Genomic DNA, 23,482 nt, shown 5'->3' on the forward strand with positions numbered 1-23,482 from the left:
ATTAGTAGCTAGAAACATTTCAATCACCTCCTTGTTGTCACTCCAACGATCATTCTTCGAATTCCCAACTACCATGCCAGCAACGTACCATCCAGCATAGCCCAAATTTCAGCCCATATAGTCCTGAGCTAGTTCCCAGAGTCCTACAGTAACCCCCTCCACTTGCCCGAAGAGGTCATATTTTGGCAACCAATTCCCACCCGCAATGAAGTTGTAAGCGTTTGATCCGGTCCTCCATTAGATAGGGGTGGACAAATACCTGCAATTTTAACAACAATTGAAGAAGGAAGCAATCTAGCAGAATATTTTTGCCAATTCCAAATACCCAGATTCATTGTTCATTTCATACACCCATCAAAAATCAATGAAGCCTCAAAGGTCCTACATTTGGTACCAAAGTATCCAACCGAAAGCCTACATTTTGCCCCATCTCCTATTCACCTTTATATTCTAAATTTGAAATGTAATTTAAACTTAATAATACTTTTATTTTTAAAAAAAAATCTAAAATAGAAACTATTTGTATGTATAGTTTGTTGCAATCAGATTAAATTAGTTAATTAAACCGATTGAACCCAAAACTAAACAATATACTTATTTGAACAAAAAAGTTTAATTAACCACTTGAATTGAGAACCACTTTGAATTAGAATTTTTTGCCTAAAAATAGAGATGGTTTTTCGAGCTTAGATAAAAATAAGACATGTTTTTTAAATGGGTTGGGCTTCAGATAAAAACAATATACTATTTTGCCACTTGTTTTTCATTTTACTATCATTTCACTATTATATTGCTACTATTTTATTGTAATTATTTGGATATTATATAACTCTTGTTGTATTATTATTTTTGTTACTATTTTATAGGTATTTGTTTGTTAAGTTGCACTGATCTTAGTGTTATTTGAGTAATTTTTTTATTTGTCGGGAAACATCTATTTTTAATTTTTTAGTATATTTGATGTATTATATTTTTAAAATTTATTTACATATAAAAGATATAAGAAATTTTAATACTGGCGGGTCAAGCTTGAGTTTTAACATTTTGATCTGGGTAAAATTTAAATAAAATTTTAGGTCTATTTTTCAGATAAAATTTAAATAAAATTTTAGGTCTATTTTTCGGATCAAGTAAAACCCAAACTTAAAAAATTAATCTAAATTTTTTACTTGACCTAACCCGAAATTAACCTGATGTGGCCATGAATAACTCTAATCCGAAATCATAAAAAAACAAAAAATCAGGGAAATCCGTTTTAACATTTTCATATTTTTCATTAATTTTATAAAATTTTATTTAATTATTGAATTATTATTGGACCGGCATTTTCCGCTAAACATGACAAGATCTCCACCCGAACCTCACCGCTCGAACCGCACGGAGACCCCAAAATCAACCTCCCCACCCCCAAAAAAAAAAGTTCGCACGTGTGACAAAATTGGAGCGTGCAAAATTGACCCAAAGAAGCAAACCGTTAACCTTCCATCGCCGGCTTCAGCCCTCTCCATATTTCTTTGAAACCCTCATTTCCCTCATTTCGCCGTTCCTTTTGAACTGAACAACGAATATTTTTGGGGTATTTTTCAAAAGAAGCGAAGGCATCACCTGAGATAAGGAAACACTAAAAACCCTAAAATCTTTGACTTCAGAAATATGTGGAGAAGGCTGTTGACTTCACAGCTCAAAACCCTAGCCACAGCTCCATGCAGATCCGCTTCGAAGACGGTGCCGCTTCCATTCAAATCTAACGTTTCATCATCGCCTTTTTCCTATCTCCTCACTCGTCTCTTCTCCGCCTCGTCAGGTAACCCTAAATTTCCGTAGATCCTCGCCAACGAATCATTTAGATTATTAGGTGTTGTGGGTGGAAATTAGAAGAGAATTCGTAATCGATATTGATTAATGATTTTTCCGGTGTTCTTAATTTTTGGACTGGTTTTGGTTGTGTAGCGGATAGTGCCGTAAAGAAGAGGGTTGAGGATGTCATGCCTATTGCCACTGGTCATGAGCGCGAGGAGCTTGAGGTTGAGCTTCAGGTGATTTGCTTTTTCCTCCTCTACTGTTGCTATTTGGTCTTTAAAATGTGAGAACTTTTATGTGATGTTACATTTCTACGATAGACAATTTCAGTTGTCGACTATATTTAGGGGTGAGCGGTCATTAGGTTTGGTTTCAAAAAGTCGAAAACCGACTTAACTGATGTTCTGAAGACTGTAACTAACTAACTAACTGACTGGTTTTGGTGATAACTGAACATAATCGAATAAAAAGTCGGCTAAGTCAGTTAAACCAATACACAGACACACATTAACTTCAGTTGTTGGCTATATTGTTATAAGCATTATGGCTACATTTACTATACTGCTCTCTCAGTTTTAGGCCACTGCTTTCTTATTCTCATTCTGATTTTTGTTTTTTGTTTTGTTTTGTTTTATTTAGGGAAAGAAAATCCTTGAAGATGTAAACAACCCTGTTGGTCCTTTTGGCACGAAGGTTAGTATGGGTTGCAAAATGTCATTCGCATTGTATAAAAATTGGAGAATTTGAATTTGACTGTGCGTGTATCATCTTACGTAGAAGCAATGATAGATGATTTTTGACACAATTTTTTTTTTTAATTTTTGCTTAAATTTTGCCATTTTTTAATGCAGTCATTCCTTTTTTCTGTTTGTATGTGATTTTCTGCATAGATTCATTTACTTGGGATTTCTTGTCCAGTTAAATGATTTATGTTTTAACTGATGTTTATATATCCTGTAACTATTTTTGTCCTTAGATTGCTATTCTGATGTCTCATAATGTAACTAAATGTATAGAAAACGATGTTACCAGGTGCATTATTTGGCCATTTTATCAGTAAATTGCCTTTTGATGTTATTAACCAGTTGGAATTGCCTAGTGTTTCTTTCCAGCTATTTGTTAGCACTTTTGGTTCTTTATTCTTTTTTGGTTTCAAGTAATGAATATTAGCAACTTTGATATAACTTGTATGAGTCTTTAGATTTAGTTCCCCTCAAGCAAGGGGTTCTGTTTTTCTTTCTCTTGTCAGCATGTCCTCTTACTGGTGGGCTGCTAGTTACCAGTAGACTAGAACTAGGGGAGGGTGATGTTGAATCTATATGCGAAATCTGGCTGTCAAAATATTTTATTCTTAGGTGACATTAAGATGATTTGGTTTAGTTTCGCTTCCTCCATTGAGGTTCCACCACTTATCTGGAAATGCCGGAATATTATAGATATCATATAATGCAGATAAAGGAAAATTGTTTCTACATTCAATGTTTTATTTTCTGAATGTGTTAAAATTTTTTGAGCACGATGTTTCTCTACTATATTGTTGTACTGCAATGTTTTATGCATTTATGTTAAATCATGGCTAATTAATAATCTTCTTCTGTAAACTTATCATTTTGAGTATGGGCTTCCTTTTTATGGTGATAAGACCTTTCTACTGGAAATCTAAAATAATTGACCTTTTATGAAATCTTGAGTGATGTCATTTTTTGACATTTGATTTTATCTGCTTTTAGGAAGCTCCTGCTGTTGTCAAGTCCTACTATGACAAGAGAATAGTTGGATGCCCAGGAGGTGAAGGAGGTATGTTTCTTTCATCAAATCTCTGTTTCTGCTCATCTTGGTCTGAACTGTGTGTCTTCTTGTATGCTTTTTCTCTATAATATACAAAATTGAGTCATTCGGCTTGAACTAATATAAATTCATTTGACTGTTTTAAAAAACAAATGCAGAGGACGAGCATGATGTTGTCTGGTTTTGGCTGGAGAAGGGCAAGCCACATGAATGCCCTGTTTGTTCACAGTATTTTGTGGTGAGTAGATCTATTTGAGCTCATGTCTAAATGTCTATTTCTTTGGACTCAGTGGGTCCATATCCAGTTTAGATATTTCTGTTAGCCCATACATGGATTCACCAATAACTCTAAAGATTTGAATTAGTTGTTAATAATCTGGGGTGTTATGGAAGAAATAAACAATCATCTATTAGATTTAACTACAAATGTTTGAGCTATATGATATTTTATAATTTTTCTGTCGTCCCTGAAGGATGCAATTGAAACTACAATGACATTCAGATTTTCAGATATACATGAATTGGTTTGAGGTTAGGGTCATAAGTGCTATAACTGAAGTGAGACCTGGAGACCTCAAGGTTGACAGACATTTCATCCCATTCCCTTAGGTTATTGCCCTGCAATTCAATTTAAAAGAAAATAACACAAGTAGCATTCTTACCATTCCAACCCCAATAGTACAATGGTTTTTCAAGCATCGTAGCTTTTCTTAACTATATATGTTGATGTTTGGCAGCTCGAAGTTGTGGGCCCTGGAGGAACTCCAGACGGACATGGTGACAACGATCATCATCATTAATTGCAGCTTTCAGGTTTATTTTTTCCTATTGGAATAAAATTGGAGAGGATGGAACCAAGTCCAGTTATAGAGTTCATTGCACCTTCAAGTGTTAAAAAAAAAATCTATCATGTTTGGTTTTTGATTGGCCCTTGGTCTTGTTTGAGATGGTATCTCTATTTTTTCGGTTTTTCAGGGTGGTCATCTTTTTGAACTATGAATCATCTTAGGTTTAACTTCAATGATTGCCAAATAATTGATGGCTACCGTCCCCATTGTTTCATTAAACATCTTGATGTTGAATTTTGAAGGAATCTTACAGGTTTAATCGCTTTTGGATTCTTGCACTTCCTTTTTTTCCCCTTTTAAATATTAATTAGGTGGCTAGGAATTGTCGTAGTCCTCAATTAGATTCATCAATTGGATGGGTCAGGTTGATTTTGGGTTTTGAAACTTTCCAATCATTTTCGGGTTGTCATCATTTCAGGTTTGTATAAATTCAGATATGGTTCAGGCCATTTTTGGGTTTTTTTTTTTTTCGTAGTTTTCATGTCTGTTTTATTGTCTATATTCAGGGGTTCGTGGTTATTTACAATAATAGTATCTCTTAAGATTTAAACACGTGTTCTCTCTTTGAAAGTAAAATATGCTTTATTACTACATACTGTTTAGAATATTTTTAGTTTGTGATTGAACAAGTTGAGATTCTTTTTTATTGTCAAATCAAGTTTGGTAAAGTTTGGGTTTAGGCTAATTGAGTTGATTATCCAGAATTGCATTAAAATTAAACACACTTATCCCCAATTTGTGCATCATAAGACCTGTCTTTGGGTCACTTCAATGTCCTAATCTGTTAGGAATGGGGACCTTTCTTTGTTCTTATTGACATGTTATTGTCCATCAAATTTACATACCAAATTTCCAAGAAAGCCTTTTAGGCAATATTTGGTATTGAGATTTTAGGACTTAGAATCATCCACAAATCTACACTGATAGTGTCCCAAACCTAATATACTCTCTATTTGTTGCTGCAAAAATGGAAATATATTACCCTGTTATTTTTAAATTATTCTATTAATATATTCCTTTTAAAGAAAAAAAAAAAGCTGTCTCAATACATTTTCAAGTATTGATACCATCAAAATATCTGACAGTTGAGTACTTACTTAAAATAACCTATTATTTATTGTATCCATTCCATTTATACTTAACTGGATCAGTGTCAATAATCAATATTAATTCATCATGTGGGTGGAAATTAAAATAAAATATATTAAAAATTATTAGTAGTTAAAAATATGAGTTTTTTTTTAATTTAAAATTGGTGAAAATCATAATATCCATATAATTATATATTTTTATTTTATAAGTTGGTTTCTTTGTAATTTAAGTGACTAATTAGTATAGATATATTAGTCACTTAAATTACATATTTATTTTAGAAAAAATAATTTTTAAAATTTAAGTATTATTAGAAATAAGTTAACATTTTCTTTAAATAAATAGGTTTAAAAATAAATAAAACTTTGTATCTATGAATGAACATAACTGGTAATTTCCTTCAAAAAACTAAAATTGTAAACATTAATTTCACATGAAAAGACTTGAAAAACTGTGTGCAGAAAGATTCAGAGAAAATCGTAAAATGTGTGATATGGTGTATAAGGATATAATATTCAAAACATAACTTGTCAGTTGTCCCTTCAATCAGTGATCTTTAACCTACATTCACTCATTAATTTATGTTTCCTATTCTGAAAAATGTTCCTAGTAATGACAAAAAGAAACCCTAGCTATAATACCCTCCTATGCATCATAGGGAACCAGCTTCTTCTTCCTTTCTTTTTTATCTTTTGGTATCGGGTACTTATATAAGACATTAACCAGATATGGATTTGAGTTGGGTGGATTCCAATATGGAAGACAAAGCTTCCGCCCTCGTTCACAAAATATGAACTTAAAATTTTAATTAAACATATCGAATAATATATAACTGGACCCAAAGTTAATGTAAGAATAAGTTTTAAAATTTATATATATATTAGTCTTATTTGACAATTGATTGATAGATAAATGTTGATTACTGTGGCTAATTTGATAAACTGATTTTATTAATTGTTTTGATAAATTGATTTTATTAAGTATTTAGTAAAACTTAATTGATATATGTAAAATAACGAATAAGGATATGACATATTTTATTGTAAAATATTTATTTATTTATAATACTTTAGTCTTTATTAGGTTAAATTATTGAAATAAAATACTATTACGAAGAAATTAAAACATCAATTATAGAAATTAATTAGTGAATATTTTTGAACATTTAAATAAATAATTTTTTAAGTTCCTTATTTGTAAATATTAACCTTGTAGAAATTAATAAATATTAATAGTGTATCAATATAATTGTAAAATATATTGTTAGTAATAATTACGTCATGTTCTTAGTATGTAAATTAATGATAATTATGTCACGTTCAATAAATTTGCCAAGTAGTATATTTCAATTAATATAAAGTTGTATAAAAATCATTTTCTACTAATAAGTTGAAAATAAATTAAGAGTACATAAATATTCAAGAAATAGATACATATGATAAAAGAGAGTAATTTTTGAGCAAGTGTGGTCAGATATATCATTCCACATATCTCATTCTCAACCAGCCGTGAAAAGAGTTGCCCATCTAAGCGTTTTTTGTTTTGGAGGTTTTAGCTCAAAAAGTTCTTGCAAATCTCCATTTATCATTTGACTACCAAATCCTCTATTTGTACTCAAATCAACTAAAAAAATCCAAAATTCTGTTTACCGAACACCCCATTATATTATTCATGCATTTCAATTTTCTTTTGTTATTATATATTATTCACGCAAGACTAAGCAATATTTTTTTTTCTTTTTCCTTGTTTAAAATACTAAAACTATTAAATTTCTTTTCTCTAGGAATTATAAGAAAACAATTGAATTCATCAATTTTCTCTTGTTAATATAAATGAATCAATGATGTTTTATTAGAATCAAAACGATGGATTGGACTGGTTAAATAAAAAACAGGTCATAGTATTGGTCTAAAAAATTATATTAAACCGATTGGATTAGAAATTAGAACATCTAGTTAAATTAACAATTGAACTATAATTTTTATTTTTAATATTTTAATTAATTTTAATAATTTTTTAATTAAATTAACCAAATCAACCATTCGATAACCTAATTGATTGACTCTTATCGCTTAGAATCAACTCTATTTTCCAGCATCAAAGTAAAAAAAGGAAAAAGCATCAAGACCAAGCCTATATTTCTCTATAAACTAGTATGTAGGTTCATCTTTAACCCACATTCACTCATTAGTTTATGTGTTTTTATTTTTTCGCTGAACACGAAAGATAAAGTGAACCCTATATGTAGCTCTTCCTGCATGGTTTTCAACAAAAAAACGTCTTCTCAATCCATTATATCTTATGCCACAATATCTTTTTTATATTAATGAATAAACCATAAAATTTATTATGTATAATGAGATAAAACAATGATGTGAAAACTGACAACCCTTTTAAAAAAAAAAATCTCCTATGGAATCCTTATAGCTTTCATTTTCACTGCATTTTGGGAGCCAGCTTTGCAGATGAAGTAGAAGAAAAATAAAAAAGATTGTAATTATTCTCTATTTTCTTTTTTGTAATTTAGTTCAAGAGATTCCAACTTTTCAACTATATAGTTTTATTAAACACAAATTGGCTGCTGTATTATTAATAAATTAAGCTACACTCAAAGGGTAGTGCAAAGCAGCATATGTTGTCTTTCAGCTATATAAACCCTAAGAATCAATCAACTAAACTCTAAATTTTTAAGTATCATTCCTATATATACATATATATATATATATGTATGTACACACTAATTGATTAATTGATTCTTGCCCCATATGAATGTTGTGGTAGGGTAAAGGAGGAGTTGACAATTAAAAAGTTCCCTCAATTTTTTCTCCAAAAAAGAATAGGAAAAATATATAAATATTGACAAGTTGACCTATACATGACAATAGATGTCACCATTTAACACAGTAACCAATTATGGACTGCCATGTCAATTTTCTCCCCCTTAAGTCAACTAGTTAAATATAGAGTTTGGTTTGTTTATGGTTAAGAAAAAAATTTTAGAGTTGGAATCTAATCTTTCGTAAAAGTATCATGGAGTTGAATTGCGTTTTATCTTTTTTATTAAAAAATTGAATAAATAAGTCTTTACTATGTAGCACATGTCTGGTTATTCTATCTGTCTTAGTTTTTAACCGTATAAATTCATGAAATTTAAAAAAAAGATTAATTTATTATTTAATCTAATATATAAGGATTAATTTTTTTTTGAGTAAAAGAAAAAAATACAATTTACCTTCTAGCACAAGAATCTTTATAATACTTTTACCCTATTGATACAAGAAGATGATATAAAGCTGGAGTGCATATATATTTTATATATAAATATATATAAAGCTGCATTTATAGGTGGATACTGACGGGATAACATGGGCTAGGAACACTAACTTGAATGGAACATGAGAAAGCAGTTAAAATGGTGGGTCTGCAACTCTGCAAAATCAATAGTAATTTATTTAATTTTTTGGTATTTTTCATCTTCTGTTTATTGTTCATGTCTAAGGTTTATAGCTATTATATTATCTCTAACATTCGAATTCTCATTTTTTATAATATAAATTATCTTACCATTACACCTAATATAATCTCACAGTAAGAAGTTTAAGGTTTGGACTTAATATACTTACGGTGTTCCCCATGGAAATATAAACAAACAAAACTTTTATGGTGGGACTATGAGTATTCAGCAAACCAAATATATTATAGTGGCAAACAAGAAAGGAGGATAGAGGGACAAAAAAAAAGGCCACATACTTTTTTTTCCTGCTGTCTTTTCCCACATAATAAAATCCAGGAATGGAGAAAATATATAGTTTATACATATGTTATACATGTATATATATGTATATATGTATGTATGTAATTATTCTTTGTGTCATCGATACCTTTCAGGATATATCTATTATACTAAAAATTTGTAAGGATGTATATGAAAGTTGAAACTTCTATGCATGCTTTTTTCTACTTAATGGGGGTATCAATCAAACCATCAAAGAATTCATAAACAAATGATTTCAGAAAAAGAAAAAGAAGATATTTCAAATATATAGTTAATGCTTTTTTCTTGTTTTCAGTAATATTCTCTTGAGTTGTTGCTGTGGGGGGATTTGCTTTTTATTTATTTTTTTAGCCACTTCCCAACAAGCATAGATTCTCTCTATATTGTTACAAATCTCTATGGAGGGATGGGATGTTTGTGCTCTTGCCCTTGCTTGGATCCCTATGCTATATTGAAAAGATTTTTTTTTTTAATTTTCTTTTAAACCCTTCCTTTTCAATGATGCCCTCCTCTTTTTTTTATTTTTTTTTATTTTTTGAGTTTTCTAGGCAAAATTTTAGGCTACAAAAATGTATAGCCAGTTGTACACAATACTCACCTGTTTTATTCCATTATCACACACACACTCCTTCCTATATTTGCTTATAAATAGGCAATACCTCTTCTGGGGTTTCTTCATTGTATCACTTCTTTTCAGTCCTGGTTAAAAACAACAACAACAAAATCATGAGCTATTCACATTATACCATGGCTTCTGGTTAGTTGCTTTCTTTCTCTCATTTCAGCTTTCTTGAATTCATTTTTACTGTTCTTAGCAATGGTTTTTAGAGTGTTGTAATAACTTGAAAACTCCATTAATGGTGTTAATGTTTTTAGGTAGTAGAACTGGTAGAAGGACATTTGAATTTGGAAGGACATATGTGGTTAGACCAAAAGGTAAACACCAAGCTACTATAGTGTGGCTTCATGGCCTTGGTGACAATGGCTCAAGGTAATTGCATGTTAGCCTTTTGTTATATTGCCTCAACCAATACATTGAAACTTTAGTATGAAAGTTTATGGTGAAAGTAAGATAGAGGAGATAGCATTTTGCTTCTTCTACTAGGCACATTAGTCCTTATACATTAGATTAAATAGTAAAAGTTAGTATCTCAGCGTAAAGTACACATGTCACTGTTTATTTATTTTATTAATCATTCTAGTTTTTAATAGTAGAAATAAATAAAATTTTTAATAAAATTGATTAGTTTGTTCATTGATCTAATTTACAGATACAAATTTATCTATTTTTTAGTAAAAGAGAAAAATATAATCTGACACCTAATACCGGGATGTCTATGGTATTTTCACTGAAAGTTTTTATATATATATAGTAGAGTGAAGCTGTTTTGATCACTGTTTAACTCAACTTCATTCATTGAATTCAGATAAATTTTTACTGTTCTATGGATTTAATTTTATCTCAAAACAAATAATGTTGTTTGAGCATGTCAACATCATTTTGTGTTTTTTCCCACTGTTAGAGTTGTTTTCTTTTTATTTTTACTGTCAATTGGAATAAGTTCTATGGAGCAAAACAGTGAAGCTGTGAAATAATATTCAATGTATATATATATATATTATTCTGTTTTTGTCTCATGTGATGTTAAGCACTTAAGCTTAATTTGGAAGACTGAGAAATGTCAAAAAAAGAGTATATTCCATGTTCATAGATAATGGACCACAAATTAACCTGTTTTTTTTTTTCTGCCAAATTGGGATAAGAAAACTTATCTTTTCACAAAGGATATTCATTATATTTTTCTTTAGTATTATAGTCTTTTCAGTTAAATAGTTTCTATTTTCTTACTTTTTACAATAAAAACAACACTTCTTCAAACTTTGGTTCCTAATTTATTTTGCAGTTGGTCTCAGCTCTTGGAAAGTCTTCCACTTCCAAATGTAAGGATGCTTTCAAAATTTACTTTTGAACTTAATTTGATTTTGATTTGCATATTGCTTTGTCCTACTTCAAAGCTCAGTTGAATTTGTTGAACTATGACATACAAGTTTGCATGATTCTCATATATGTATATATATAATTTTCTTTTTTCAGGTAAAATGGATTTGCCCAACTGCTCCTACTCGTCCTGTGGCCTTATTAGGGGGATTTCCTTGCACTGCATGTAAGAAATTCTGGTTTTATCTTATCTTACTCGAACTTGGTGCGAGTGCTGAACATGGGTACATATCTGACACGAGTATGGTCAGAATTTTATTAGGGGAATACTTGAATGTCATTTAACCATGTACATGTCAGACATGTATGCCAGACACTTTTATCACCTGGTTCGTGAAGATGTCAATGCTTTGGCACTCATATAATCATTTAATTGCTTGGCATATCAGGGTTTGATGCTGGTGAGCTTTCAGAAGAAAGTCCAGATGATTGGGAGGGTTTAGATACTTCAGCAGCACATATTGCAAACTTCTTGTCAACTGAGCCATCTGATGGTATTTTAAACTCTCCATGCCATCCCACTATATATATATAGATTGGTTTTTGAAACTGGTGTTTGCTTCCTTTTTGACAGTTAAGGTGGGTATTGGAGGCTTTAGTATGGGTGCTGCAATGGCACTCTACTCTGCAACTGCTTGTGCTCTAGGAAGGTATGGAAATGGTATCCCATACCCCATCAACCTTAGAGCAGTTGTTGGGCTTAGTGGATGGCTACCCGGTTCAAGGTACGACATCTTATGTTACTCTGGCTCGAGTGTGAATATTTGGAGGATACTTGAACAATCTATCCCCATTCCTATTCCCAAACACATGTTGCGAATCATGACAGGGTCTAAACCTGTATCACTTAAGTGCCATATGAGAACTCTAAGCAGGTGTCGGCTTACAGGGGCTTAAGGAACAAGATACAAGTATCACATGAAGCTGCAAGGCGAGCTGCATCCTTGCCGATTTTGCTTAGCCATGGAACCTGTAATTATCTTTTTCCATGTTTAAGCATGACATATTGCAAAAATAGCACACAATAGAAAGGTAAAAGTACTATGAAGGATCTTGTATTATAAATCAGATTGCATTTTACCCGTTTTATAAAAAAAATAAGTAATTAATTACTGTATGTTAGATCAAAGAGCAAATTGATCTTTCTATTAATAGTAAAAATGAATGAAATTTTAAATTGAAATGACTGATTTGCTCTTTAGTTTAATGTAGAAGTACTAATTTATTCATTTTTTTTTATTAAATAAGACAAAATGTAATTTAACTCTTAATACAGGATCCGTTCACTTTTACCTAGCTCTGTTAACATTCCAACATGACAAAAGTTTTGCTTGTTTATTCAACCAAATAATCATTACTACGTTATAATCTTTGATTACAGGTGATGATGTTGTCCCCTACAAAATTGGAGAAAAATCAGCTCATTCATTGAATATAGCAGGATTTTGGAATCTCACTTTCAAAAACTATGAAGGGTAATAACTATCATTTAGGCCTTTTAAAAATATCTCATCATGAAAAACATCTTTTTAAGTTTTTTTTGGTCTGAATTTGACTGTTCAGGATTGGCCATTACACAGTCCCTAAAGAGATGGATGAGGTCTGCAATTGGCTTACTACAAAACTGTGTCTTGAGGGATCTCGTTGAATGTAACAAACATCAGTTCTTAGTTTGAGAAACAACAATGGCAGACACAAAGACAAAAACTACATATGTACAAGTAGATGGGGTATATGGTATAGTTGAAATTAGCCTTAATTAACTTGTCCTCAAAATAAAAGTTTTGGTTTCTTTTAAAACTTTAAATCCAGGATGTAGATCTGTTATAACTTAGTCTTAATTAATGAGATATAAGAAATTAGTCCCATTTGGCTTCTATCTTCACTTTTCGGAACCATCCGGGTTTCAAGACATCTCCTCTACATTGCCCTATGCACCGGGATTCGCTCATGTCCTTAGTGTGAAGCTACATGTGCCGATTGAACTAAATAAACCTAAAGATGACAATCAAATCCCGGTGCATAGCGTGAAGCAAAAAAACGTATTGAAATTTGGGTGGTTGTAGTTTTACAATATGATATCATATACAAAACATAATTATTTCATTTTGATCATATAACAAATTTTATAATATGATACAAAAAAATAATACAAAGGCTAATATTTGATCAATTTCTTGATCAATTTCCTTCCCTTTTTCCTCTTCTTCCAACAATCCAAGAATACTAACAGTGTCACCTGTATGTTGAACAATCTTGCTCACTCCTTCCCCAATGCCTTGCACTACTTTCCCGATCCCTCGGACTAAACCGCCACCGTTTGGTAGTGCCGCAACAATCGACTGCATCGATGCAGCAGCAACCATGCTGCCAACATAATCATCCGCTGTAAGCCGATTGCTTTCGTCACAAGCACGAACCGTGTTTGAATCAGAAGATGACATAATTTTCACACCAAAAGATAATCTCTAAATTCTCAATGTCCTGTTAAAAATTGTTGTAAATGTATGTATATATAATAGCCAATATATACAAAACCAAAGCTACTTGGGTTTTACAGGTAGCCAGCCAACTTAGGATGTTTTGACATTGTTAAAGCTGATTCGTTGCTATGTTTTTATCGTTGTAAATTGTACGCTTCATCCGTCCTATACTGGCTAGTACTAAATTTTTAAGTAGAAACCATCATATGTAGAACACCATGCCATTATTACTTGGGCACGTTATAAAGTTAAAAAGGTAATTTTGGATAGACGGTAAGTTTGACCGTGAAATTAATAATAATAGTAGTTGTGATTTGTGAATATAGTTACTTTAACGGTGAGATTAAAATCAATTATGAGATATATATTTAAACTCAATTGTAACAATCGTAGTGAAGTGAATTATAATTTATCCTTATTACTTATAATAATTATATTGACCAAGCAATTTGTTCTTCTACCCGTTTTTGTATGAAGTCCAAAGGTTGAACCTGAATTAATTACAATTTGCCAAGTGCTGATGAAAGCTTGAATTGAGATCACCAGTGATAAAAATAGGGTACATTAGTTGGCTATAAATTTGTTTTTTATTATCACTTAAGAGATGGATTAAGACTAAATAAATTTGATAATTAAACTTTGATTAAAAAAAGCATGTCAAGCCAAAGTACACCTCAGAATATTACAGACAAGGTTGAAGAAATGGCTGATCAAGCTCAGGTAACAATATCTCTATATTTCTTATCCGATCTTATGTTACTTAGACTCGGGTGTAAATGTTATACATGATCAGTAAAATTTTTGCGGTTTGTGTTTACATTTGACGTTTAAGTATACATATATTGTTGTTGTACAGATGAAGAAGGATGAGATGATGAGCCAAACATCCATGAACTCTCAGTCTTCTGATCAGAATGCTAGTTATACTTCTCAGGCCTCCAACTTACTTCAACAGGCATCACCCAATTTTTTTTTTTCATTTTGAAACTAAATTTATGTTAAATTATTTAATCTTGAGGGATTTCTGATTCTTTTGAAAAATCGTCTTCAAAGTGTCGTCTGTTAAGAGTTGTTAGATCTCTCAATACATCTAATATTGTCCCAAATTGACTCTGTCGAGAGTAGTACAAATTCATAAAGTGGGAGTGTCTCATTGGATTGAGTTGTGAACATGGCCACAAGGAAATGATGCTCATTTCCTAAGGTAGGATTTGAACCCAAGCCCTAAATGGCATCAAATATGTGCTACCATGTAGGGGTGAAGTCAAGAATTTTTTATTGGGGTCAAGATAAGTATATAAATTGTGACGACCCTAAAATTTTTATGATAAAAAGATTAAATTGAATTGATAGATTTTAAGGGTCTAAAATTGCAATATAATCCTTTTACCAAGGGCCAAAGCCCCGCCTGCCTTCCTTTGTATTTCTCCCTACTACCACACGGCCTGATCCAATGAAACGTTTCTGTTCAACTCTATTTTCGGTTTAGACTTTCAACAAAGTCGGGAAATAAAATCTTGACCAAAGGCAGTATTAAATCTATTGAGGGATCCATCGATTCTAAACAGAATACCCTTTAATTTTTTTTTCAAACATAGTTGATGTCCCCCCAATAGGTAAGTATTTCTATTAATTAACAGCTTTTACCTATATATATATATATATATATATATGAGTGCAGACAGGAGAGCAAATGAAGAACATGGCACAAGGAGCTGCTGAAGCAGTAAAGAACACTTTGGGAATGAACAATGCTACTAATAATGCTTCTAATGCCCCGGACACCAACCATCCAAGTAACCCATTTTCCAGGGGTTGAATTTTTCCTTACCCGGGTAATTTACATTTGAGGTCACAGAATTTAGCATCAATTATCATGTACGTCACGTATTTTTAATTTTATCGAATTAAGTCGATCAATTTTAATTATTAATAAATTAATTTCTGTATGTTAATTTCATTAAGTAATTTTAATGGAAAAATTTGACTCGGTAAACTTCATTCTGATATACATTCCGAGCTTGCTTTGACATTAAAGTTATTTAACGAAATTAACATAAATTACTTAATTTGTTAATAAAAAAAAGTATGATGATAAAATTCGATGAAATTAACGATTTGTGTCCTATATGAAAATTGATGTTAAGTTTAATAACCTAAGATGTAAATTATCCTTTCCTCAAAGCTTTTCTGCTTTGACTTGCTAGAGCATTTGCTATTATAATTTTATAAATATAATTATTTTTTTCATTTTTTTTATTTTTTGAATTTGAGATGTAAAAGGCTCTCTTGTAGTCTCCATGCTTTAAAAATAAAATTGAATTTGTTAAGATTTAAAATTGGGCAAAAGATGTGCCACATTCACAATATTCTGGCACTAACTTGGCTTTTTGATTGCTATACATTATAGAGTTTAACATAAAGAGAAATCGGGTGAATTTATCATATTTGTTTAAGATTGTGTGACTAGATTTGTAACTAGAGGTAACTACACTTAGATGTGCAAAGGTGAGACTGCAATTTAGTGTTGCAGTTAGACTTAAATCATTATTTGTAATTGGTTCTTTGAGTAAGGGTCTACAAATATAGGTTAAGTTCAAACTACGTTAATAATCTTTGTGTGCATAATGTCATTGTTGTTGTCTCGACTATTGTGGTTACATCTTTTACCACAACATAACCAGAAGAACATTCGATTTGTATAAGAGCAAACACTTAGCCGATTTGATGAAGATCTTGTATTTGGGAAGTTCAAATAGAAGTAATGAAGATGTTCTAATAGGGGCAACCTAGACAACTGAACTATTCTGCAAAACTAAAAGGTGTTGTTCCCATAGGTGAAAACACAATAGCTGACAGTGACGACGATGATGATGTGGACATGCAAATGGTTGAAACATACAAAGTGACGCTAGACAAATGAGATCTTTTGTGTAATGTGAATGAACAAATCATTAGTGAGGTAGCAAGTCTCAAATAGAAAAATTCAAAGATGGCTAAACTTGTTGATAAAAAAAAAATGTTCCACTATCTAAACACAAGACTAAGCTAGATGTTACAAAAGCAATTCTTAAAAAGCTTGGAACTAGAAGTGAAATGTTGGATGAGATATTAGGTTGAAAGAAGAGGATGCAGGACCTTGTTTTGTTGTTGATTCTTTTACACCATGCAAACCTTTTGTTACTGCAAGTTACCATTGTATACTTGAACATCAGTTGCAACTTAAGAAAGAGCTGGTAAAACATTATAACTTGTCTTATTTAATTGATATGTTTTGATCAAATATGTTTGAACTTTAATTGTTGATTTTTTAAGACTTTTTAGCAACACATTAGTGAAGACTTTACGTGCGAGAATCAAGCCAAGAAATGATTAGATTCAAACTTTCAATACAATCAAAGTTCTCTTAAATAAAATTTGGTCTTAAAGGAGCTTGAAGACTAGAAGATCCCTATTGAATATATACTTCATTTAAGACTTTTTTAAGTGGCTATTTTAGTAGAACTAAAGATTGATATTGAATGTAATTGAACAAACCTTTTATGCATATATAATGGATGAGTTGTTTATGTTAGAAAGCACTTTATTTGTTCAATTAGGAACTATTTCTTTGAGTGCAAAATTATAAGTAAACTAAATTATGTTCATTCGTTAATTTACATCTAAGTTTTTAGGAGGAAAGACTTAAAGGGAGAGTGATTTAATTCAAAGTATAAGAGTAAGGTTGCAACTTGGTGAGTGAGCTGAACTTAAGTCACATTTCGTATTTGTTTATAGACAAGACTCCACATATATAAGAAGTTTTTGAACTACGTAAACAATATTTTGTTATCTATTTCTATTATTCTACTAATAGTTACTTTGTCCTGCAACTGAAGAAATATCTAATAGAAAAAAAATTATTTTATTCTCATGTAGTTCTACCAAGGTGCCTATAGAGGTTCTCACAACTCAGCAACAACCACAAAAAGTCGTGTGAAAAAAAGTAGCATAAATGTTTTATCATTTCACACACTGAAGTGATGGCATCCACCAAAACCTTTGGTATTATAACAATGGTTACTCAAAGCATATAACTGGAGAAATGTCAATTTTAGAGGATGAACTTGTGAGCTCTTTGATGTTAGAGTGCCCTTTGGAGACGAAAAAGATGGTAGAGTTACTAATAAAGGTACACTTAATATTGAATGATTTCCTAACCTTAAAAATGTCTTGTACTAAGTCTTAAAAGCTAATTTGATAAGCATAGTTCAATTGTGTAATTGTGTGATTAAGGTCTCCATATGAGATTTAACAAAAGCAATTCCTAAACAAGACTGTGTCATTATGAAAGGGGCCGGGCAAGAACTTTTGACAACTCTTACTGGATTGTTAATAAAGTCATTTGCGATAAAATAAGTATTTAACACACAATTTTAATAGAGGGACTATTTTGTTCCTTCATCTAATGCATAGGAATTAATTTGTCCCTTATTTTACTAGAAGGATCAAAATACAATTTAAAATACAGTATAAGAAGTGCTATGATATTTTTTTGTAGTCGAACTTTTTAATAACTAGTAGTTATAAACTCCTCCTAACAAAATGTTATTTACAAAACAAAATTAGTGTTGTTAGAATTAGATTAGACCGACTAATTGAATTAAAAATTAGTGATTCGCTTAGTTCAATTGATAATATATAATTGAAAATAAAGTAATCATTTTGAATAGATAAAAAATAAAAAATAAAATGATAATTTAACCGATTATGAATTTTTAATTTTATGATTTTTTCATGAATTAGACCTATTCAAGTTTTGAGTAAATTAATCAACTTAAGCAAAAATATTATAACCGCATTAGATTAAAATTAAATCAAATAAATGATATACATAATTTTTTCGACTAATTCAAGTATCGATCTAATTTTTTTAAAATGAGATAAAATTGTGAAGCTTTCGAGAGGGGGAATATTAAGATGGTCGTAATCAATGCATGGAAACGATTCCCAAGGCGAATAAAATCAGCAGCAGCCCACTCACTTCTCCCTTTCTTTACAGTTTGCTCCTTGCTTCCTTTACCGTTCTTCAAGAGAATGGACTCCACTCCCTCCTTCGTACGTCTCTTATAATTTATTTCTCTTTTTTTTTTCCCCTTAATTATTTGCTTTTGCATTTAAATTAGGATAAATAACTTAGAGATTAATTTACATTGCAATGATGGGCTTTTTTTAAAATTCATTTTAATCATAAAATAACAAATAAATTTGGGTCATAAACATGGATAATGAACAAGCAAAAAAGTGTTGATAGAATATTATAAAGCAAAAAAAAAAAGTGATTTTAAGAGAAGAAAAACAAAATGGAATTGAAATAGTAAAGCAAAGCAGCTGGTAGCCGCATAAAAAAAGAGAAAAAGAAAAAGATGGTCAAAATCATGAAAATAAAAAACCTCGAACTGCATGTTATTCTATTTATCATCACACCACCTTCATACTTATCTTTATTGAAACTCTCCATTTTGCTCTTCCTTTTTTCCTCACTTTTTTTCCTTTTATTTGCCTTTTTCTCTTCATGCATGATTCCTTAATTAGTTCATTAAGTAACATTTGTCTATATATATATTAGAGGACCGAATTTCAATTATAAATTTTAAAAAGATAAAAGTATAATTTTTATATAATTTTTTGGGTTCGTGATTATTCTTTTAAATAATGTTATTTTCAATATTCAATTAAATTTTTCTTTAAAAGTGTAATGTGTTTTACCACTACATTTGGAGAATTTATTTTAGACTCTTTTCAACACATTATCCATAGTACCGTTCTAATTATTTAATGACATTTTAACAAATTTTTCCATGTTAATAACACATAATTTTAGTAATTTTTTTACCCTAAACCTATAATCTTCATCATTGACCCTAATTTCTAAATCATGAACCTCAAACTAGAATTCTAAATCTCAAACCCTAACCTCAAACATCGAATCTTAAACTTGGGTTCGGGATTCGAGGTTTTGAGTTTGAGATTTGAAATTTGGGATCGGAATTCAGGGTAAAAAATTATCAAAATTATATGTCAATGACATAAAAAAGATTGCTGAAATATCGTTAAATAATTAGAAAGATATCATAAATGATGTGATGGAAATGATCCATAAAATAATTTCTCCTACATTTGATAATATATTTTCGTATATTATCTTACATATTCAATAAATAAAATGGTATTTGAGTTGATAGTAAATTTGTAGGAGAATTCCTTTACTCGAATTGGAGCTTTTTAAGTACAAAATAAAGAAAAGGAGAATATTCAAATATACGTAAAAGCAACAACAATTTTTCTCTCATATATATGTGTTGACTGCCATTGTTGTAGGATATTGAAAGTGACAATACCAAAATAATTGAGATAAATTTAATTGGATGTGGCCCTTCTTTGGTTTTTTTAAATGTTCAGAATAGTCATTACATTCCAAGAAAGAAAAAAGAAATACTTCTCATGATTCTTGACCGTCAAATGAAAATGCAATCCATTTCGTTCTCTTTGTCCTGTGAAAATTGTGTGAAACAATTATGTTATATTAAGAATTATATCGTTGCTGATTGAATCTTAACTCGATTAGTATATATATTATTGTCAATATAGGAGAATGTAGGTTTGAGTGTGGTGAAACGCATTATCCTCCTATTTATGGGTTGGAGAGGGGCTATAGATAATTTTAGACATTATCTTGAAATAGAGTAGATATGATTAGAACATACAATGTCTAATGAATGGTTAATTTTATTAATAATTTATAGGTAAATTATACAGTTGTTCATTTTAAGTAAGGGTTGTTTCTATTTTGATTATTTTAATTTTTTGTAAAATGAAATTCATCAAATTGATCACTTCACCGTTAAATGGTATTGAAAGATTAATGGTGCATTTACATGAAAATTTATTGGATGATCAAAATAAAAACGACTCTTATTTAGAATAATTGACAAATAGTTTATCCTTATTTTAGAATAGTTTATCCTACTTTTAAAATGATTAACGTGGAATTGCACTGTTAGTCTTTCATTATCATTTAACAATAAAATGACAAATTTAATCAATTTTTATCTTCAAGTAACAAAATTAGAAAATAAATAAATAACTAAAATAGAAACAAGCCATGTTTAGAATGACTGATGAGATACTTGGCATGATTTGAATACCATAACTATTTCTCACCCTCCTTTCTCAAAGAGGAGGATCCAAAGGGCAGTGGTCAAAGAGCCTTTTGTGTAATGTTCAGGGTTTCAGGACACTTGATGGAACAAATTTCTTTAGGGTTAGCTTTGTTGTGCTTATAGGGTTACAGAATCTCCCGTTTGCTTTTGTGTGGGATCCTCATTTGTTGGGATGATAGATATGGAAAAAAAATTATAAATTTTTGGATAAGTCGAGATGGGGTTGAGAAAAAATTTTCCGAGTCAAAATCAAAGTTAAAAGCTACCGCATCAAATGAAATTAAAAATGAATGAATTAAAAATCAAGATAAATAAAAAACCGTCACGTCCTACAATGCCAGCTTGCCCTAAATTGCATGAATCATTATAGTCATTATCCTCAAACACATCCTTCAAATTTATTCATCATAAAGGCTCTATTTACTCCTCAAACACACCTCTCAAAAATGCTCGAGTAGGTTGATGTGAACCTCACTCACTAATCACCGTCTCTGAGCTAAATTATCGCGTCCTATCTGAAGTGATTGATAGCATATCCAATTCTCACCCTATTTAGGCCTATGATGGGAAACTACTTAATTACCTGTGTTTAACCCACCAATAGACTTACCATGAAATATCTCAAAACTGTAGCTAAGAATATAAAAACCCTCAACTTCACTAGGAAAAGGGACTTCTTATGCATCTCTAATTCTATCTCCGCCCAAAATACCCTTCACGATAACTTTCTCCCTTCTACTAAACAAGATGAATCACCCATTTCCGCCTTCATCTTCGTCATATTAAATTCGAATACTACCTAAACTAAATTTAATTATATTTCGAATTGGAAATATTAATTCTTTAAACCACATATAGTATAATTTCCCCACTTTAATGTCACAAAAGAAATATGCATCGGGTTACTAAAAAATATAATATAAAAAATCAAAAAAAAAGAGCTAAATTGTTTCTATATAATCCCAAAACCCTAGAAAGGAAGTCGAAGCCGAATCATTTGTTCAAAATTTCCAGTCTTTGGAATCATAATTTTTCCCTTTATCCCTTTTCTTTTTTTTTTAGATTTTTTATTATATTATATATTTAATTTATTTAATTTATCAAGGCTAAATGTGAAGAACACGAAAAAGTACATATACAGTCCACCATTTATTCCTTTTTCAGTGGTCGAAGTGTTTGTATATAAAGAGCTTCTCAATAAGCCATTACTTCAAGGGTTCTTTCAAGTACTTCATCATTATATCATCCAAATTCAGCATATTTTTCCCATTTTATTTAGCAATTTAAGGTTGGTTTTTCATTTTATTTCTTGATTAAATCTGTAACTTTGAATCTTAGTAATGTGTTTTGTGTTTTTGTTTTGTAAGAAAACATGAGCAGGCCAGGAGATTGGAACTGCAGGTCATGCCAACACCTCAACTTCCAAAGGAGGGACAACTGCCAACGTTGCGGTGAATCTCGATACGGTGTTAGAGTCGGCTCGACATTCGGGTTTACCGCAGGCTCGGACGTTCGACCTGGTGACTGGTATTGCACGGCTGGAAACTGCGGCACCCACAATTTCGCCAGCCGGTCTACTTGTTTCAATTGCGGCGCGTTCAAGGACGAGTCGGCTGGAGGTTTCGACTTGGACATGTCTCGATCAAGAGGGTTCGGAGGTAACCGATCCGGCTGGAAGTCAGGGGATTGGATATGTACCAGGTTAGGGTGCAATGAACATAATTTTGCTAGCAGAATGGAATGCTTCAGATGCAGTGCTCCAAGAGAATTCAACAATAGAACTTCATATTAAATCACATGCATGCTACTATATCCATTTTTGGGTACATTTCTTTTGACCTTATATTATTAAATGTTTCTTTTTTTTAAAATTATAATTCTAATTAATATTTTCATTGGAATTGACATTGTAGGTGTTTTGAGGCAATTAATAGGAGATTATAATGAGACAATGTTACTGGCTTTGATGATGAACACCACAAGCATTTTGTCATGTTTCTTTGATAAGATTCATGGCAATGTAGTACTTTTTCTTGTGATGATTATTTATGGTTTCAATTCTATGGTTTTATTGTCTTTTATTTTAGAGAGTTTTATTTATATTTTTGTAATGGTGCTTTGGCTTTATTAAAAGAAGATGATTCTCTTCTGTCTTTTCTCTTTTCTTTTCTTTTTTCATTAATAGTTAAAATAAAATAATTATTAAAAAATCATTAAATATTATTAAAAAATCATTAAATCCAGTTTAACTAATTCAATATATTTTTAAATCAATCGAATCGATTTACGAGTCAATTAATTTTTTTACTTTATTCTAAACTTGTCATCTGGTCAATTTTAAAAACACTACTTTTAGAATTTAATTAAATTTACTGCTTTAACTTAATTGAATTATTATGCAAAGTTCACTATGCTAAATAAATCCTTTAGAAAAATATCAAATTAATAAATTCATAAATTCATGTTATAAAATAAATATAAAGGATTTCCTTACC

The 23,482-nt window shown here is 30.7% G+C and overlaps 4 protein-coding genes and 1 long non-coding RNA gene across 6 annotated transcripts; 4 read left to right on the forward strand and 1 right to left on the reverse strand.

The window, feature by feature from the left end:
* Window positions 1–1,338: 1,338 nt before the first annotated feature.
* On the forward strand, window positions 1,339–4,695 carry LOC108483925 (cytochrome c oxidase subunit 5b-1, mitochondrial-like). The gene is made up of 6 exons (XM_017787470.2): window positions 1,339–1,804; window positions 1,951–2,036; window positions 2,440–2,493; window positions 3,531–3,597; window positions 3,747–3,826; window positions 4,326–4,695. The coding sequence occupies exons 1-6, from the start codon at window positions 1,654–1,656 to the stop codon at window positions 4,386–4,388; spliced, it is 501 nt and encodes a 166-aa protein (XP_017642959.1). The 5' UTR covers window positions 1,339–1,653; the 3' UTR covers window positions 4,389–4,695.
* Window positions 3,390–4,361, reverse strand: LOC128293860 (uncharacterized). The gene is made up of 2 exons (XR_008283974.1): window positions 4,251–4,361; window positions 3,390–3,671 (listed from the first exon to the last, which is right to left on the reverse strand). It is a non-coding gene; the product is annotated as an uncharacterized LOC128293860 (long non-coding RNA).
* Window positions 4,696–9,651: 4,956 nt separating the features above from the next.
* Window positions 9,652–13,170, forward strand: LOC108483924 (uncharacterized). 2 transcript variants are annotated; one of them, XR_008283973.1, is made up of 9 exons: window positions 9,652–10,060; window positions 10,180–10,294; window positions 11,208–11,244; window positions 11,399–11,468; window positions 11,692–11,796; window positions 11,877–12,027; window positions 12,192–12,334; window positions 12,684–12,777; window positions 12,866–12,997. XR_008283973.1 is itself a non-coding variant. In XM_017787468.2 (9 exons), exons 1-9 carry the CDS (start codon window positions 10,030–10,032, stop codon window positions 12,948–12,950), a joined length of 771 nt encoding a protein of 256 aa, XP_017642957.1. In that variant the 5' UTR covers window positions 9,667–10,029; the 3' UTR covers window positions 12,951–13,170. The 2 variants fall into 2 exon arrangements, 1 of the variants encoding a protein (XP_017642957.1); XM_017787468.2 differs by having other exon boundaries at window positions 9,667–10,060; window positions 12,192–12,274; window positions 12,866–13,170.
* A 1,208-nt stretch (window positions 13,171–14,378) lies between these two features.
* Window positions 14,379–16,124, forward strand: LOC128293861 (late embryogenesis abundant protein 2-like). The gene is made up of 3 exons (XM_053029421.1): window positions 14,379–14,505; window positions 14,642–14,740; window positions 15,467–16,124. The coding sequence occupies exons 1-3, from the start codon at window positions 14,440–14,442 to the stop codon at window positions 15,602–15,604; spliced, it is 303 nt and encodes a 100-aa protein (XP_052885381.1). The 5' UTR covers window positions 14,379–14,439; the 3' UTR covers window positions 15,605–16,124.
* Window positions 16,125–22,127: 6,003 nt separating this feature from the next.
* On the forward strand, window positions 22,128–23,123 carry LOC108485510 (uncharacterized). Its single transcript, XM_017789363.2, has 3 exons — window positions 22,128–22,275; window positions 22,355–22,810; window positions 22,901–23,123. Exon 2 carries the CDS (start codon window positions 22,360–22,362, stop codon window positions 22,777–22,779), a length of 420 nt encoding a protein of 139 aa, XP_017644852.1. The 5' UTR covers window positions 22,128–22,275; window positions 22,355–22,359; the 3' UTR covers window positions 22,780–22,810; window positions 22,901–23,123.
* The last annotated feature ends 359 nt before the right edge of the window (window positions 23,124–23,482 follow it).

The sequence above is a fragment of the Gossypium arboreum genome, chromosome 6 (assembly GCF_025698485.1).
Source record: "Gossypium arboreum isolate Shixiya-1 chromosome 6, ASM2569848v2, whole genome shotgun sequence".
Lineage (NCBI taxonomy): Eukaryota > Viridiplantae > Streptophyta > Magnoliopsida > Malvales > Malvaceae > Gossypium > Gossypium arboreum.